Source organism: Arachis hypogaea, chromosome 12 (assembly GCF_003086295.3).
Source record: "Arachis hypogaea cultivar Tifrunner chromosome 12, arahy.Tifrunner.gnm2.J5K5, whole genome shotgun sequence".
Taxonomy (NCBI): domain Eukaryota; kingdom Viridiplantae; phylum Streptophyta; class Magnoliopsida; order Fabales; family Fabaceae; genus Arachis; species Arachis hypogaea.
In genome coordinates, this window is record NC_092047.1 from 4,408,971 (window position 1) to 4,427,288 (window position 18,318).

Consider the following 18,318-nt stretch of genomic DNA (forward strand, 5'->3'; position numbering starts at 1 on the left):
TTTTTTTTTTTGTTGAAAGCCTCGTTGTCTTTCGAGGTAATTGTTAGGAGGAGCCGTTTAAGGTTTTTTCTTTTTTTTTTTTATGGTATTTCCCAACCCAATAAGATAAGAATTAATCCGTCATAGAGCTAAACTTCATTTAAAGATTTATCGCTAACCAATGAATTGCTATATACATAAAGCAAGATTCGAATTCCAACACTTGTTTAAATATACTAATAAACTAATCATTAGAGCAACCTAATTTGGTTATTTTGCAAAAGTGCTTTAGTCTTATCAAATTCCTTCCAGTAATAAATGAGTATATTCATTGAATCCATACAAGACTATAAAATCAGTTCACATAGTGGATTTAGGGTCTTCTGCATTAATATTCCATGAGTTCCTTCAAATAAGTAATAAACATGAATGCCAATAATATTATAATAGTATTGAAATGTTCATGGTGACAGATATGTTAAAAAAAATATTTACCAAACATTCATCAATTTTTTTTTCCACCCAACGACTGGTTCTCATTTTACAACAGAATCTAAGTATTCATCTACGATAATACACGAGTTAGCCTAATTTTCCTACTAATACTTAATTGACAAATAATGAGTTCAATTTGAGTGGTTTAGAAGTAGCAAAAGCTTCTCTGAAACCCCTTTTGCTGGTGTCAAGATTTTACATAACACCAGAGCATGAAATGTGACCAATGCTCATCACCAAGGTCTTCCTATCACTCCGAGTCTCCGGGCCAACTCTATGTCCTTTTTCACTGAGGAACCAAAACAGAAAAACTCAGGTTACTGAAAGAAACCATCATGGAAGACATAAATTAATTGACAAATAGCATGAAAGGATTTATAAACTTTTTAAAAGAAAATATGGTGAAACACACAGCATGTGCAGTTTGAGTTTGGGGCATATTTGAACTATTCGAGTATGCTAATATGACACCCTAGAATCAGATCCTCTAAAGTGAGCAATGTTGTGAAAGTTACGAAATGAAAAATTAGTCACCCTTAGATTAATATTTTTCATTTTGTATTTGCTCTAATCAAAATTGTTCAAAGGTGATCAATTCTTTACTTTACACATAACTCAAATGTAATTTACATGATCTTCTTACTAATGTTCCTAAATTATATAAGGTAAAAAAATATTTTATTCATCAATAGCCAAGGGAGAAATCATTCATCACCAATAAAATCAGCAAAATATATGAAAATATAAATTCATGGCTGATATGATTGTTAATGAAAGGAAAATTAGAGGAATGCACAGAGCATTTGTCGACTTACTTAGAGTAACACGCTTTGCATGGATAGCACACAACATTCCATCTTCAAACAAACGAACCAGATGATCCTCAGCTGCCTGCAAGATTGTTAAATGAGAACCGATGGAATGAATATGTTATGTTGTAAACTTGTAATAGACTGAGCAATTTGATACTTTACAAGGGTATTATCCAAAATAATATTCCAAACACAGGGAAGCAAATTATTTCCTACTCCCTTTTCCCCCTCCATTTTATCCTATCCTTTTTCATTCCAAAGAAAATATGATTAAATTTGGCAGAAAACTTGGCTTGAGCATGGAAAAAGTTGCATACTTCTTGAAGTGCTACCATGGCTTCAGCTGTCCAGCGATTGACCTCCGTAGATAGTTGGTTTGTAATCTGTTTGACCTGCAGCAAAAGTGAAAACATTATGACAAAAATGAGAACAAGCTTCCCCAGAATTTAAATCAGCCAAACCTGTGACATATCTCGGAAATATAATTGAGATACTAATACTGTAAATAGCACAATCTTCAAGCACTTTCATGAGAAAAAAAGGTGAAACAAAGTAGATCAAGCAATCTAAGTCTTATTTTTAATGTGATTCCAAGTGTCAATCAAAACAAATTTTCTTCCAAACTTTGCTTCGGATAGAAAGTGATCATGATGAAAACACAGTTGAAGTAAAATAGTGTTAAGAGTATCCTCAGGAAAATCTATGTATTAGTGCAGTAAGTATATCTCTCTAATTTTCGCTTTAGCCCTCATTGGTGGTTTAAAAATTAGCACTTAAATCGTTCTTGCGGCCTCTAACTTTTATATGAATATAAAGGAGCGAATAGACACTCAAATTAGTTCTCACATTACTTAATCTTTAAATGTATATATTTAGACACAAATTTAGTGCTTAAACTGATCAGTTTACTGTATGGAAAACTAAATTGATAGCAAAAGAAAACATTACATGTTCCTGCGAATGGACAACTTTGATCATTTTACTTAATCTTCATTGTATTCACCAGATGATGAAGAAATGCAGATATACAGAGGCCACAAAATTTAAACTAAAAACCATGTGCTATTAAGGAAGAGTCAACAACTCACACATCTCATGAAGGGGGCAGCTGGGATGAGTAGGTTGAAACTCTTCTGAAATTTACGAATCTCACGAAGAGCTACTGTTCCTGGCTTATTACGCCTTTTCTTAGGTGCTGCTGCTGCAATTTTTCAATTTGTAAACACAGAAGACAAATGACAAAACATTCAAAAACCACAACTAAACATAAGTATGACCAAAAAAAGGAAAGCCAAAAGAAATGTGATATCAAACATGGAATTCCTTATGAAATAATGTGCACATACATCGTCGTCCTGCTTCTGGTTCCTGCTCCTCTTCTCCATCTTCCCTCCTTCTGCTACCAGACTTCCAAACATTCAAATGGAGAAAATAAATAAATAAAGAAACATGTGAAACAAATCGGTTCCATCAAAAGCAAGGTAACATAAAAGCATCAAAATCACCTGAAACTAAGAATTTAACATTTGACACAACCTCAATATAAAATCTAATCACAAATATATTCACCTAATTGAAGGCATTTAAGATTTTAACATAATTACCTTAGAAGTCATACGGAATTAACATTTCTATCCAAAACAAAAAGTAAAGTAAAATAAAATTCATTGATAATGGCAAATCATGCCAGTAGAGACATCATCGAAAGCTATAAATTTTGTCTGAATTTCTGACAAAAACATGTAACTATCAAAATCTGTTTCACCCAAGATATCCAACACCAACATCAGTGACTAATCCTTTTGGGATAGGAGCTTCCCTAACGAGGTAAACCTGACACGAGACACTCTTCAACACACATCGCCAAGGATCAAACCCCTCACAAAATTCTTAAGGAATTCAGCTAGTTACCTCATTAAAAATTAAAAATAAAAACCCTAAAAGTACGACTATGTATATACCTACGCAAACTATGTTGAAAATCATAAAAAAAGAACAAACTAAATCAGCATCTAGCTCACATAATATCAACACATCAAGCAAATCGGGTATTTTCAAGTAGAACTAAAAAACATGTAGATCTAATGAAAATTCATAAATTCGAAGCAACAATAGCATAAAATTAAAATCAAACTCACTTCAAAAACTAGTTCAAATAGAACCAAAACTTCAGTGACCAAACCCTAACTAAGCCTATACACCAGGAGAGTTAACATTCAAACTAACACACACAAAATGAAACGAACTCAGAGAGAGAGAGAGAGAGTACCGCTTGCGATGGCGATGGAGATTGTGATGGTCTTACTTTTTTCTTACCTGAAAATTTTCATATTACACAAACCAAATGAAAATGAAATTGAACACTGAAGCTGAAAATGAAATTGAAATGAAAAAATAGAAAAGGTTAGAATTTGGTACCTTTTTGACTAGGTGTTGGAATATGCTTCACTCTTGCCATTAGAAGGTTGTCAAGAGCGAACAGACTCCGCAACGGCCACCGGCACCGGTGACCAAACCAGAGAACGGCGACGACGAGGCAGCGCTGCAGAGTGAGAGAGGTCGACAGAGGGGTTTCAGTTTTTGGGGTTTTCTTTTTTTTTTTTTTAATTATCTTTTTTTGTTTTCCATAAATTTTGTAACACTGAATGGCGCGGTTTCTTTCTCTTAGTTTTCAATTTAATTTTCTTATTGTATTTTTTAACTTTCAAAATCAAAATAATATTTCTCTCCTCCATTTGACCGTTACTGAATTTCTCCTTTTTTTTCTCCAAAAGGGTTATATTGTAATTTACCTTTCTCTTAATTTGATATTGCAATTTTTGTTTTGTACATAGTTTTAACCTTTTTTTTTTGTTTTTTTTAGTTCTACGAGTCAAAAATTAATCTCTTATAAATTGAATTTACATTTTATTTAAGTGTCTAACTGGTTAGTTATTTATTGTATAAAGTAAAATTTAAACATTCAACAAATATTTAAATGAACATTCGATTAATTTAAGTTATTTTAGTTAGATAATAATTTAGGTGAAAACTTAGGTGAAGTCGATTTTACGTGAAGTTGATTTTACATGAAGTTGATAGTTCAGAACCGTTAGATGAAAATTTAATCAAGTCAAATCATCTAATGACTCTCAGGTATCAACTACTTCACGTAAAGTCGACTGCACCTGAATTTCCACCAATAATTTAATACACTTAACCCTTAATATTTGAGTTAAGAAAGCCTTGGAATTTAAGGTTTATGTATAAAATGTGTAACAAGCACAAGAAAAGCTAGGTTAATTAGACATTTTTTTTTTTCAGGATAATTAAAGATAGACTTTCTTAGGAAAGAAAATAGTATAAATAGTGATAGAGAAAAATTCAAAAAGACAAATATAATTTATTATTTTTGCCAGTACTTTTAATTATCGGTCTAATTATTTTAGTTTAACAATTTAACAATATATCTTTAAGCTTTTAGCCTATACTTTTAAATATTATTCATAGTGATATTAGTAGTTATAATATTTTTATTAGGTGAATTGAGATTGAAGTCTTCGTCTCTGATAATTTTCTCTTTAATTATTGATCCCTAATTCAATAATAATGAAATTTATTTCTCTATTGTTTAGTGTTGTTAGAAATAAACTATATTTGTGAATTCATTGTTAATTATAGTTCCATTAATTTTACATGTTACATTGAAAACGAGTAGATCAACTTCATAAATCTTTTCAAATGTGCAAATTAATCATATTAACAATTTTGTTGTCAACGATTAATAAAGTTTAAAAGAATATAGTATACTTGTTTTATATAAAATTAACACTTGAAAAAAAAAATTTAGGAATCAATTTGCATATTTTCAACAAGAAGCAGCTACCCTACTACCAAAAGTCTTGAATCAAATACATTGCAAAACTATTTGTACAACAAATCTTATTTGATTACACCAAAATTAAAAAGAGGTAGTATTATACAAAATCCCAACAAAAACTACTACATAAGTATACCAAGTATACCACAAATACAAGGATATTCATAAAAAGACCATCAAATCCCTTACAAACTTGTAGCATGGATCTTATCTTCAACTATTAAGAATTTCTTGGAACATCATTGGTTGTAGTTGTAGTATTGTATAGCTCTTGATACACTTGCTAGAATCTTGATTATTTCTGACAATTGATTTGTATACTATGGCTGTGAAGGGGTAGGAGATGTTGGAGGCTTGAAATCAGGATACTGCAAAAATAAAATTTACACAGTATTCAAGGACATTTCAATATACGCCAGTGAGTTTTTCGGGATATCAGGGTTTATGATTTAGGGTTTAGATACATTAGTTAGAAGAATATAGATCTAAACTCCATTTAAGGATCTGTTGTCGTTAATAGGTTGTTGCATACACAAGTCGGAATTCAAACTCTTGATGCTTGCAGACGAGTGAGCTGACTACTCACTCCATCTAAGTTGGTTATAATAATTCCCTAATTTGATCCAAGGTTAATGCACAGATGACAATATGTGTAGGTCATAATCATTGTGACACTAGCCAATGATAAAAACAATTATTTGTCACAATAATCTTGTAATAATATTCTAATTCATAGCTCATAATCATACTAGAACAAATTAAAATATATATGGCCATCAAAAACCACACAGAATCAGCATAGAAAATTAAAACTTCAAGAGTGCAAAGGAGCTAAGACATTACATGTGGATATGGAGATTGTGGTCTTGGCAACACTGGAGACGATTCATCCTTGCTTTCAGTTTCTGGCACCATGTCTATTTTCGACTCGGCAACGTTGTCAATAGTAGCTTCTGCTTTCTGTACAGTGCTACTTTCTGTTGGTTCCGGAAGAGCCTTGTCTTCAGTGGAGTCTGGTAGAAAAGCCTTTCCAATTTGCTGATATTTCAACGAGATTAACACGAAAATTTTCGAGAATTAGATATAATATATCAACTGACTTGTATGTATCAAAATAGATCTTATCAAAAAAAATAACTATGGCTCATTTCTCAACATAAATCAAGAAAAATCTTAAGTACCTTTACTTCATCAACAAGCTCTTTAGGAGCAACCTTGGTGTTCAAGAACTCATCTAGCTGCCGTAATGTTTGCTTCCGATCCTACAATTAAACAATCAATCAATGCTAGCTTGATTGCCTGAGGACTTAACAAGCATAAACAGAAATAAATCTTAACTTTGACAAAGCCTGATTCCACTAGGTAAGGTCGGTTACATGGACCAAAGACGTCTCTATGTCTTCATTCCATTGCGTCGTGGTAATGCATTGGGATGTGACAAAGTTTTACGTGGGCTATTGCAAGCCTAACACAACCCTAAATGGATCCAAAGACGTCATTGCATTTGGACCATGCATTGGGATGCAACAAAGTTTTATGTGGGTTGTCGCAAGCCTAACACAACCCTCCATGTTGTATTGCATTCTAAATTAAATAGTCCTTTCTTGAATACATAGCTACATGCATGAATATGTTTCTCCATTGCTTTATAAATTGACTTAATGTCTCAACAGACTCAAACTAGAGGAGGAATTATAAAATGAATGCATAGACAATGACATAAGCTGAAAAGCTCATGTATGGAGCAACCGAAAAAAACTACTTACCTCAGCAAATAGAAGCTTCTTGCTTGCAAACTGAACAAGTGCAGCTGATCCTAATACTTGGAGAATTGTTTCTATCTACAAACAGAGTAGAATCATCATCAATAAGTAATTCTATTTTAGTAGAATCACGCAAAAAAGCTCATCAGATCAACCTCAGTGAAAGCCAAGAGGCCGAGGCCGGTAGCTGCAGCAATTCCAAGAGTAACAGCCAAGCCATCAGAAGTATCCTGCAATACAGCACCCTTTAACACCTGATTTCTCTCCAAAATAATTTCAATTGAGCCTTAAATTTAACAGAAAGCATGTTCTTCCTATTAAGTAAGCCAAAAAGTTACTCTAGTATTTTTCATATGCATATGATCATCGAAAACTATAATCGAATTGAGGTAAATCCCAGATACATACTCCTATTGCATCAGAGATAGCTTCTGTCAGATTGCCAAAATCCAATGCTTTCCGTGGTTCTTTCCATGGAAGACCACTATTCTGCATATTGATTCCAATCATTGTCAGTGTATTTATCAGCAGAGAAAAAATTAAATAAATTACACGAGTGGCGACAAGAAATACCGTCCATCCTCTAGGTCCTTCTGCACCATCCTTAATGGCATAAGCAGCTTTGAATCCATTATCTGTGACCAATTGTGCAACCAGTTCAGAGTTCCCATCAAATCTGGCTTCCATCACAAACTTCACTCAATCAGCTTCAGAGTTCAGATACATTCTTTTGCAAAACGCAAGCAGAAAATTGTGTTCTGGTTTAATATAATTGAATCCTTATGTTCAAATGTTAAACATTCTCACTAGAGATGCAATGTAATCTATAACATAAATCATCACATCCAAGTATGACTATGCAACACATGATCCTACTAATCAGCAAAGATTCATCAACAGGTGTAATCAGCAACTCTAGCTTTGAGATCATCAAAACTACAACATTGAAATATAACTTCTAGTTCTATTTATTTTGGCTTTCTTTTTCCTTAGTTGTGGACCATATCACATGATATGCCACAACAAACTCAAATTCAAGTTACAATCACAAAAACAATTAGACACCACAAGGTCTTCATTAGTGACAGCAACCGCGATTTAGAACTGGTGGAAATTGGAATTTGGAAATACTTATGTCCATGCTTGGTCCAAGTTATGGCCTATTAAATGCATCATAAGAGCATAAAACAGCGTATGGATCTCAAAAGAGAATTCTTGAACTTTCTTTTTATGCATACTAAAGAAAACAAAACAAAACCAAACCAAACAAAGTTTTTTTCTTTTTTTCTTACTTGTCCAAAATGAACAATGTGGTATTCTCAGGTTCCTTGAACTTCAATGCAAGCTTCTTCAAGAACACTGGCTTATCATCATCACCACCCTTGTAAGTAATTGACACCAATTTCTTCCCCAAACCATTAACATCTGGTGTCCCAACTTCCCTAATCTCCACAGCTTCTCTTATATCAAGCAACTGAGCATTCAAATCAGCACCAAGTTTTTCATATGCATTCTTTGCTGACTCAACACCCCATGGTTTAGGCTTCTTGAGAACCTGAAATAAAACCAATGGTACTGCAAAAACAGCAACACCTCCAAAAACAACAAGAGGGTTCTCTGATGCAAAATTGAGAAGATTCTCCACAACCCCATTTGCATCAAAGTCCCCAGAATTACTGAAATTCAAAGATTGCCCCAAAGCTTCCTCATATGTTAGTGCAGTAGCAGAAAGTTGTGCAGTACTGAAAATTGATGCTGCTGACTGAAGGAATAGAATTTTTTTATGGTTTCTAGTTCTGGAGATTGAAAAGTTTGAGACTTTGCATGCAGAAATTTTTGGGTGTGTTGAGAGTTTGTAGGGTTGTTTTGTTCTGTGAGAAAGAACAGATGTTGTTGGTGTCAAGTTTGCAACAGTAGCACTGAAAGCCTCCATGGCATAATTGTTACTAATTCCTATGTCACAAAGACTCTTATGTGATTCAATCAAAGTGTGTCAGGGTATAACATATGGGAATTCTTTAAGGATCAAGAGGGTATTGTTGTTGTTTTGGAAAGTTTTGGAAAAATTGGAAAGTTTGAGTAGTTGACAAATTTTAAGGTTGTGTTTGGAGGTGGCTTGGTGCAATTAAGGTTGGGTGTCAGGTAGGTGATGACGTGTAGAGGGATAGAAAAACACAACCAATGGTTGTTTGACAAGTGGAGATTGCGGATGAGATGAAGCTGATGAGGATTGAGTTGAGGTTTCATGATTTCATCTTTGATAAAATTGTGTGCTTGGAAACGTGTGAAAAATGTGCAAAAACTTTGCAGTATTATCATAGTACCTTATCAAATAATAATAAAAATGATCTTCACTATAAAATAAAATAAAAAAGGATCAGATGTAATAGGCACTCTATTGGTAATAATAAAAAACAATAACAATAATATTAACTTTTCTATATAAAAAAAGAATAGTACTTCGTATCAACTTTGCTTAGCGGTTATTCACTTATTCTAGTACCATTTTAAATAATCAGTATTAGAGGCTTAGAGCATGTTTGGTATCCTAGGAGACGGAACAGTATGAATACTTCATGTGAAATTCTTTATTTCAATTCGTTTCCTTTTGAAATTTAAGATGCTTAACAAGAGTGCATTAGATGAATGAATGGCCATTCAGGCAGGGGTAAGATTATTAATACAAAAATTCTGAAAAAAATTATAAGCTGCAAATTGCTCTGGTATTTTGTGCTTTGAGCTTGTTACAACAGCACACCCCCAATAAATATAATTTCTTAGTACATTAGTATTGACTAACTTCTGCTAACAGTATAGGATTTTTCACTCTGAACTATAAACATTCATGGAATCTTACCATGGGAGGTTTAAGATTCTCCAAGGTAAAATTCTAAAAATTGTTAAAGTATTTGGTGAGCCGCATGCCTGTTTAGCAAATCCAACTAGATCATGAACTAAAGGGATGAAATCTTGGGAGCTAGAATCTCTAGCAGTCCCTTTGGGTTGTCAACATGAACCCAATGACCAGAATTTGGAAGAAGACTGAAAGAAACTTTTCCAAGAGACTCGGTTGCTTCCCTATTCGCCAGTTTTTGGATCCGCTCAACAGCATCTTCGTCCCACCTGTCACTTTTTTCGGCACGAACAATTATTATTTCTGTACCTTTGGGAGGGTTCTCTAATAGATTCCAATAGGACTTTTCCCTACAATCAATGTGTAAAATTCAGGATTGTTAAATGGAGGAATATCAAAGCAAAATTTTCAGAATATATGAATAACAAGACATTCAGTTAATCTGCTTGAGTTACCAATAAGAATCAAACATCTGCTGAGCATTTTGAAGATCAAATACCCAAGTCTCATGATCATCAACTTTCTTAAGATTTGTGCCTATCCAATCTGACAATGCCTTAGAGTAACCAAGTCCTAACAGATGATTAACAAGCCACCTGAAAGAGATGCAAACCACATTTAAGTAACTAGAATGATGATTGGGGCTGAGAAATATTTTCTCATTTTGTAAATTTGCGATAAAATGTTCAATTAAGATTGGGCAAAATCACAAGGTAAATTCGATTCACATTCAATAGGCCATCGATTCTTTTAGACACTAATTATGTATTTTAGAAAGCCAATACAAATGACGGCATCATCAAAAGAAATGAAGAATGAAAGTATGATGTCCTAAGTCCAGCGAAAGAGTCTTACTTCCGAGAAGGTATTCGTGATGGCAAACTTTGCAAGGTCCTTAAAACATCCCGAACTTCTTCATTACTATTTAGAGGGTTCACTTCTCCAGGGACAGAGTCCAATACCCAGAGCTGTTCTTCAGCAACAATAAAAATAGAAAATTCTTAAAAACAATATATTGAAACTGTAGTATCCAACAGTAAAATTCTAAGCACTAGATAAATAAATCAAGTTCACGTCAAAGTTTTTGTAGAACAGATAAATGATAATAGTTTAAACAAAAAAAGAATATTACATTATTTGGCCTAACTGCAAATTATTCAATTTAAAATCTTATGAGGAAAGACAGTTGAAATGTAGAGTCAGTGATTAACAATATATTTGCTACTACATAAGTCTCGAATTATTTCATTTCGACTCATGAGGATATGGATATTACATAATATATACTTCACATAGAATTATTCTTCTTCTTTTTCACTTTGGCCAAACATTAACACATTGAAGAAGATGAGTTTCTTGCACTGATCCAAAGTAAGCAAAAACCCTGCAAGTGCAGCCATTATTTCAAAGTGTTAGGCAGCCGCTTTATACCCATGTAACATGGACACATGCTGCCTTGGACTATATTTCCTTAATCAGTAATGGTACTTGCACAGGACAGAAGGCCCATGAAATTCAATTAGACACCCTGATAACAAAGGGCCAAAAGCCGACAAACGTTGAGCATTATCAAACAAATTCATAGGGATGAGGTACCACCGTTTTTTATTCTAAACTGCAGTGAGGTGCTTAAAGTGACAGCAGAGTCAATAAGGCAGCTGCGCAAAATTTTGTTCAACAATCAATTTAAGGACATATGGAAAGTTCAATGCGTGGTTTGTCTATGATAACAAGCTTAGGGATGCAATAATAGAATTGCAGGACAATATCTTAGTCCCAGCATATGGAATTTTCGCTAGGAGAAGTTTATCCTAAGAATGACACCAGAAATGCTTATATTGCTAATATCAGTTATTCAACATTGAAAATTTAAGGTCTACTCAAGGACTAGTTCCATATAAGGGATGAAAATGTAGACCAAAGAAAAAGGTGAAGGCTACTGACACTTTATTAGATTGCAATGCAAATTCCAATAAGAAGAATGATACAATGATTCGTACTCTTTCAAACTCACACTCCAACTCATAGACAAAACAAGGAGAAAATACAAGGTTTCACAGTATTTCAGTATATTTCTTAGCTTGGCTATACAATTTGTGTGCTTTTGCAACGAGTTGGTGTATGAGTTTGAAACAGTATGAGTCATTGTATTGTTTCTCTTTCTGAAGTTTACTAGGATTCATGAGATGCTTCCTAAAATGCAAGTGTTTGGAAGAATGTCTATAAAACAGACAATCGTTATTCAAATATTAACCCAAATGTCACTCTTTCGTTTGCCAAATCACATACTTCTTAACAATGAAGCAATATCACTCTACTTAATATTAGAATTCACCCTAAAGTACTTAACTAGAGGCTTTTTTTTCCCCAAAGTATCCTAAACCAGCAGCTCAAGAACTAATTTGTCACAAATCTGAACTCCATTTAAGGATTGCTGCGCTAACCAATGGGTTGCTCCATTCAAGACGAGATTCAAACTCCCGACATAAACCGGCGAGTGAGCTGACTAATCAACCAATCCAAGTTAGTTACTTAATTAGAGGCATTTAAAATGCTACCATTACAAAATTCTAAAATTTACTATCCATATTCCATCCTCCACCGTGATTGTTTAGAAAGACAAACCTGTTTAGGGCACAAAGCTGAATCTCCATATTCACCGCGGCTACAACTCTGAAGAAACTGCAAAGCAACCTTTCCACCCATGGAGTGACCAATCACAACCTCAGGCCAACGCCATCCCTCAGCCTTCACCAAATCGGCCAAATCCTTAGCCGCATTTTCCATATCGTGTGGCGGATCCAGTTTCCTCTCCGCCGATTTTCCGTGATTCCGCATATCCACCATCACTGTCCTCCAATCTGCATACAAAAATAAAAAAGGTTAAATCGATGGATTGACAAGCTTCGAGATCCGAAAAGTGAGAGAGAAAGAGAGATTGAGATTACTGGAGGAAAGAGAGGAATTGGAGAGAGAGGCGAGGAGGTTGCGAGAAAAGGATCTCCAGTTTCTTGAGGATCCGAGGAAGCCATGGATGAAGAAGGCGGTTGAAGTGTAAGGTTTTTCAGGATGAGCTCGCAGCTCTTCGTAGGCTATGGTTTCTAGCCACCTGGTGGTGGTGGTGGTGGTGGCGCCGCCGCGTTGACCGGCGAGAGTGGCTGAGTTGTGGAAGCGAGTTAGGAGGAGACGGCAGCTGCTGCGTCTGAGTGAGATGGCTGCGGCCATTTTTCGATTTTCTTTTTTTTTTTAATTATTTTTTATTTTTTTATTTTTTTTTAAATTAGTTCAATCTGTTGGGCCAATAGAACAAGAGAATGGAAAACGGTTATTCAGTTCAGTACTTCAGTTCAGATTAGGGAAGCACAAGTGGAGAAGTAGAAGTGTAGAACTAAGCATATTACTATATTTTATGATTTGCAATATCCACAAAAATGTTATTAAGCTTTGTAACTTTATATTAATCTTAGTGAAAATTCACTTATAGTTATTTTTATATGAAATTAATATTTTAAAATAATTAAATAATTTAAAAAATTTAAATAAATTATTATTTAATAATTTTTAACTATTAATTTTATATGTAAACAATTATATATAAGTCTTTATCATTACTTCTTATGGATTTTATATGATTTATTTTAACATCAAATGAAGATTGGGCAATTTGGTGTGGTAAGCAAGTGATCATGTTAAGAAACAAATAAATCTAAGTTTCATAATGTAAATAAGAATTTCTCTTTATTTAATACATTTAAATTTTGAAGTACGTGAGAGTTAAGCTATGATGATAATATTGGGCATGACAAGATTGATACTAACAATGGATATTTTTGTTTTCAGGATTAATTTTTTCTATCTAGTCTAACTACAAGTTTGAACTTTGAACTACTAAAACAAAATGAAGTAACCAAATATGAATAATATTAAACACAACAAATAATATATAATTATAAATATTATATATAAAGAATTATAGATGTTAAATTAAATAAAATAATTTTAAATTATTATCTTTTTAATATTATTGTTTATTTTTAATTGGTTTAATCTAAAAAATTTAATTAAGTGGCATTTCATTTAAGAATGAATATCTCATCCGATCCTTCACAATTATCTCGAAAGGACAACAAGACCCTCAAGAAAAAAAACACCCAACTCGATCCCTGATCTTTTTTTTTTGGACTGATTAGCCTCTGTGTCAAAAAAATAACATTGACTTTTTTTGGGACAGGAGCTGATCAATCCCATAAAAGTAAATCTCAGGAGCCGGATTGGTATTTTATTTTTGTCAAGGACTTCGTTGTCTTTTGAGATAATTGTCAGGAGCTATTTTAGGTTTTTTTCCTTCATTTTTAACTATTTAAATGAATTAAAGTAAATTTTTGCCATAATCTACATGTTAGATGGTATTAGTTGGAGACTTGGAGTCATTAATTCATTATGGTTTAGACAAGTTGATGGTTATCAGTGGCTAAGAGAATGGGGTTGAATTTTAGCTCCCTTTTTTGCTTGATAATACTTGCTGACCTTTTGTAACCAATTTTGGAAACTTCTTTTCTTTTTATCTCGTGACTAGCCACGAGACTTTTCTTTTTGTCTCGTCACTTGACATGAGATATTTTCGGTTTTTACTCCTGTGCAGTAGAAACAGAAATGGAGTAGAGAGGAGAGAAAATTACACCCAGATATATCCTGGTTCAGCTGCTAAGTGCAGTGCAGCCTACATCCAGTCTCCATCACAAACATGATGGAATTTCACTATAATCTTCCTGATTACAATCTGTAAAGTGCTAACCCAACTTACAAGGGGATTCCCACAGAATCATGAAACACAACATAGATGAACAAAGGAACTCTAAGGACATCTATGGCTTTTTTTCTTTTAATTTTGTACTCTCTGCCTTTTTCCGCTATATGGCTTTTTTATACAAACCTCACTGTTTGTCTTTTTCCATGAGACTCAAGACATGACAAAATTAAACAGAAAAATACAAAACAGAATACATTGAAGGAGAAGAGAAAACTGTTAGCTCAGGTAGCTCTGAGAACACTGTGCCTTGCACTCTCAAACTTTCTCCTTGAATCCAACCCTGACTGTTCACCCTTACTTATAGGAAAAACCCCAAGGTTGAAACCAACAAACCTAGCCAACTTCTTCTTCTCCAAGTAACAGAAACCGGTTCGGCCAGAGAGAGAGAAGAGATAATCCATGCAATAACCAACATGCAATTACCTCTAGTCCTTCCTTGGTCATCACTCTTCATCAATCCGAGCTCTCCATCCTTGGCTTGCTCTCCAATATGGATTTTTAGCCCTTGATGCTTCATGATGATGATGACTTCTTCTGCTCCACTTTTGCTTCCTTCCTCACGCAGCCACTCTAGCTAGCTTCTGTGATGAGTGAACTCAAAAGTGGTGACAAGTCATCTCCTCCAAGATCTTCTTTTCTGCTGGCCGAATCTCCTTCATCCATTTTTGGTATGGAGAGGCTATGATCTCATCACAAAATCTTACTACAAGTGATAAGAATCTCAGCCACTACATTTTTTATGTTTTCTTGCCATCATTGTGATGGTCTTTAGACGTGCCTTTCCTTCTTTTCGGTAGCTAAGTTTTGCTTCCATGGTTTCTTGGGTATTGTCCGAAAAAGAGGAGAGAGATGAGAGAATAGAAAATGTAGAGAGAGAAGCAATCAAGTGTTTTTTAACAAATAAACTAAAGTGAATTAATTTACTTTCCTTTCTTAGCTATTGGTAGCGTGCAATACTATGACAATCAATCAACTTAACTGCAACTTTCTCTCTCATATTTTCCATGCAATAAATGACAATTTAATGAAATTTGGAATCCATCACATGGTAAAATGCTTGGATCCGTTGGAAGCAATTTTTGCTTTCTTCTTCACTTGATTTCGGATCAAGCATGAGGAACATTCATCAAAATTAAAATTGGACTTAGTAGCAACAACATTTAATCTGGCCCAATAAAATTTTGATTCATCCAAACTAATTTGGCTTATGACAATGTTTGAGTTCTGGCCCAATTAATCACAAATTGCTTCAGCCACATATTATAGGAAACATACACCAAGACTGAATGTTGGTTTTGATTTGGGCTTGCAATATTTTTTTTATGTTTCGGCCCAAATAAAGCCTGCACAACAAAATTAATTAACATATATGAATTAAAATTAAATTAATAATTTTGCTGTTAATAATGTTTGATCATCACTTAATTAGAGATAGAATTTTCCAAACTCATCACAAGTCCATTTAACACAGATTTTTTATATAGAAAAAGACAATATACAAACATTTTGAGATTTTTTTTATCTAAATTAATTAAATATATTATTTACCAACCTTAATGCAAAAAAAGTTATTGATATACCTAATTTTATATATCTCGGATACTGTAAATGCACAATCAGGATTTAGGCTAATTTTTTTTATATTAAAAAAATATTAGTATTTTTGTTAAAAATATAATTATTTAGTATAATTTCAGGTGGTGAATTTTATAGGTGACAGCATGTAAAGTGTATGTTAAACACATGTCATTATTTTGATAATACATAGAATATGTGTTTAACACGTGTCATCATTCTAACAATACGCAAGATGCGTATTAAATATGCGTCTGCATTCTGACCAACAGATAAGATATGTATTGAATATATTTTCTACATATTCACAATTCTCTAATATATTTTAAATATTAATATTTAACTAAAATATTATCTTCATCTTTATATTAATTTTTTTTTTTGCAAAACTAAATAATCTAATTTAAAAAATTAATATTAAAACTTCATTTAAGGTTTTGTTATATGGAATAAGAGGAATTCAAATTCTAATACTTACTTACTCTAATTAGTGAACTAGATGACTAGTAACTTAATAAAATATATATAAATTATAAAATCATTCTTAATACCTAAAAAACCAGAATCTAGAAGCGAACCAATAATCTTGTACAAAAATATAAGAATAATAATGGGAGGTTGAACTTATGAATTATGATTAACCCAAGTACATGTGAATACCAATGGCTAACAAGAAGATACAAATGAGAGCAAAGTAGATGATAGAATGAACAACAATGGAGGCACCACTTGTCTGGAAGCTCCCAAACTCCACCATCTTGTTCCTCCCTGGAATCTGAATCAGCAACCCTGGTGTCAACAGAATAAACAGCACTACTGACACAAAAATTGGACCCCAATCTGCCATTACAATCTTCTCTTCTCTCCTATTATCTCTTCTTCACACTCTAATGAATCTCTATGACTCTATGTGTGGTTGCTCTCTTTTCAATGTGTATTGTAAAATGGTGCTGGGTTGGTGATTGCAATGAATGCACATGGGAGTGGGACTTGTTTAAAAAGGAAACAGTGCTAAAAGAAATTGGTATTTATATGTCAAAAAATAATTATTAAATCAATTAGTTGTATCAAATATAAAATAAATATAAAAAATAAATTAAATAATATATGTATTTCTATATAAATATAATTATAATTATTTTATTAGTCTTTATAATTTTATTAAATTTATAATTAAATTCTTGTTTTTCTTAATTGAATTTTTACATTATTTTTTATTTTGTAATTCAGTTTTTTTTTACATAAAAAATATTAAAATTAATAGAATATTTTTTTAAAAAAATATGTAGTCAAAGATCTAATTAGATTTTTAATTATGGATATATTTAATTTGAGAAGAAATATTTAGTTAACGCTAACAAATTTTATACTAAAAATATTTAATTATAAAACTAAAAATAGTGTGAAGATCTAATTAAAAAAAAAAATATAGAGATCTAATTAAAAATTTGGTGAAGTGAAACTATAAGAATTAAGAGAGTAATTAAAATCATAAATATATAATAATTAATTTGATGATAAATTTTTTGTATGTATATAATATTTTTAAAATCGATACATGTTTCTGTGTGACACATTTAATATGTGTTTTGAAAAAAAATATATATAATGTTTTTTTTCTGTATTGTATATATCTTATAAATATTATAAATAATAAACAATAATAAATAATTTGAAATATTGAAAAGTACATATTAAATTTACTTTAACTATTTTACTAGTTATAAAAGGTGAGGGTGGTGGAGTTTTTGGCACAAGGGACAAGAAATTGATGAGTAAGAAAGAGTCAAAGGTTGCAAAACAAAATCAAGTGATTCTGAATTTCTGATTTCAAATTTTGTTTTACAACTCATATCCACACGTATAGCACTAATCTGTGTTAGCTGGTTTAGCAACTAAAGTTTATAGATGTTATATTAAAAAAATAATAATAAACCACTAAAAATGTTTTCTGAATCACAAATTATTAACAAAGATACTATTTACATTGTTAGCGTTAAAAATATCTATAAAATATTTCAAAAGCAATACAAAATATTCAGCCATTAAATTTATACTTTTGCAAGCATAATTAAAAAAATATACATCTTTATTTTTAAAATAGAAAATGTAAAAGTCAAATTTTTGTTTCGCTTTTTTTAATCGTTACTTAAATATTCTCAAAATATTTT

At 32.4% G+C, this 18,318-nt stretch overlaps 4 protein-coding genes across 5 annotated transcripts; all 4 read right to left on the bottom strand.

Annotated features, from left to right (window-relative positions):
• Positions 1 to 392: 392 nt before the first annotated feature.
• Positions 393 to 3,990, bottom strand: LOC112726484 (histone H3-like centromeric protein CENH3). Of its 2 annotated transcripts, none has more exons than XM_025775883.2 (7): positions 3,705 to 3,990; positions 3,556 to 3,602; positions 2,633 to 2,693; positions 2,375 to 2,487; positions 1,604 to 1,678; positions 1,290 to 1,365; positions 393 to 763 (listed from the first exon to the last, which is right to left on the bottom strand). In XM_025775883.2, exons 1-7 carry the CDS (start codon positions 3,742 to 3,744, stop codon positions 708 to 710), a joined length of 468 nt encoding a protein of 155 aa, XP_025631668.1. In that variant the 5' UTR covers positions 3,745 to 3,990; the 3' UTR covers positions 393 to 707. The 2 variants fall into 2 exon arrangements, with proteins under 2 accessions (XP_025631668.1, XP_025631669.1); XM_025775884.2 differs by having other exon boundaries at positions 2,375 to 2,484; positions 3,705 to 3,942.
• Positions 3,991 to 5,153: 1,163 nt separating this feature from the next.
• LOC112726485 (rhodanese-like domain-containing protein 4, chloroplastic) lies at positions 5,154 to 9,245 on the bottom strand. The gene is made up of 8 exons (XM_025775885.3): positions 8,201 to 9,245; positions 7,482 to 7,584; positions 7,317 to 7,397; positions 7,064 to 7,138; positions 6,912 to 6,986; positions 6,327 to 6,407; positions 5,989 to 6,183; positions 5,154 to 5,513 (listed from the first exon to the last, which is right to left on the bottom strand). Exons 1-8 carry the CDS (start codon positions 8,839 to 8,841, stop codon positions 5,466 to 5,468), a joined length of 1,299 nt encoding a protein of 432 aa, XP_025631670.1. The 5' UTR covers positions 8,842 to 9,245; the 3' UTR covers positions 5,154 to 5,465.
• A 284-nt stretch (positions 9,246 to 9,529) lies between these two features.
• Positions 9,530 to 13,189, bottom strand: LOC112726486 (uncharacterized). The gene is made up of 5 exons (XM_025775886.3): positions 12,711 to 13,189; positions 12,388 to 12,623; positions 10,618 to 10,730; positions 10,218 to 10,358; positions 9,530 to 10,112 (listed from the first exon to the last, which is right to left on the bottom strand). The coding sequence occupies exons 1-5, from the start codon at positions 12,985 to 12,987 to the stop codon at positions 9,863 to 9,865; spliced, it is 1,017 nt and encodes a 338-aa protein (XP_025631671.1). The 5' UTR covers positions 12,988 to 13,189; the 3' UTR covers positions 9,530 to 9,862.
• Positions 13,190 to 16,746: 3,557 nt separating this feature from the next.
• LOC112729110 (uncharacterized) lies at positions 16,747 to 17,123 on the bottom strand. Its single transcript, XM_025779472.2, has one exon. The coding sequence runs from the start codon at positions 16,992 to 16,994 to the stop codon at positions 16,785 to 16,787; it is 210 nt and encodes a 69-aa protein (XP_025635257.1). The 5' UTR covers positions 16,995 to 17,123; the 3' UTR covers positions 16,747 to 16,784.
• Between the last annotated feature and the right edge of the window lie 1,195 nt (positions 17,124 to 18,318).

What these genes read in the sequence shown, in the direction of transcription:
- LOC112726484 (XM_025775883.2), bottom strand. Translation starts at nt 3,744, where the DNA reads ATGGCAAGAGTGAAGCATATTCCAACACCTAGTCAAAAAG. An exon ending in TCCAACACCTAGTCAAAAAG is followed by an intron (nt 3,603 to 3,704) that starts GTACCAAATTCT and finishes GAAAATTTTCAG; the next exon opens with GTAAGAAAAAAGTAAGACCA. An exon ending in CTGCCCCCTTCATGAGATGT is followed by an intron (nt 1,679 to 2,374) that starts GTGAGTTGTTGA and finishes CTTTTGCTGCAG; the next exon opens with GTCAAACAGATTACAAACCA.
- LOC112726485 (XM_025775885.3), bottom strand. Translation starts at nt 8,841, where the DNA reads ATGGAGGCTTTCAGTGCTACTGTTGCAAACTTGACACCAACAACATCT. An exon ending in AAGGACCTAGAGGATGGACG is followed by an intron (nt 7,398 to 7,481) that starts GTATTTCTTGTC and finishes ATCAATATGCAG; the next exon opens with AATAGTGGTCTTCCATGGAA. An exon ending in AGAAGCTTCTATTTGCTGAG is followed by an intron (nt 6,408 to 6,911) that starts GTAAGTAGTTTT and finishes GTTTAATTGTAG; the next exon opens with GATCGGAAGCAAACATTACG.
- LOC112726486 (XM_025775886.3), bottom strand. Translation starts at nt 12,987, where the DNA reads ATGGCCGCAGCCATCTCACTCAGACGCAGCAGCTGCCGTCTCCTCCTA. An exon ending in CAGCTTTGTGCCCTAAACAG is followed by an intron (nt 10,731 to 12,387) that starts GTTTGTCTTTCT and finishes GCTGAAGAACAG; the next exon opens with CTCTGGGTATTGGACTCTGT. An exon ending in TCACGAATACCTTCTCGGAA is followed by an intron (nt 10,359 to 10,617) that starts GTAAGACTCTTT and finishes CATCTCTTTCAG; the next exon opens with GTGGCTTGTTAATCATCTGT.
- LOC112729110 (XM_025779472.2), bottom strand. Translation starts at nt 16,994, where the DNA reads ATGGCAGATTGGGGTCCAATTTTTGTGTCAGTAGTGCTGTTTATTCTG.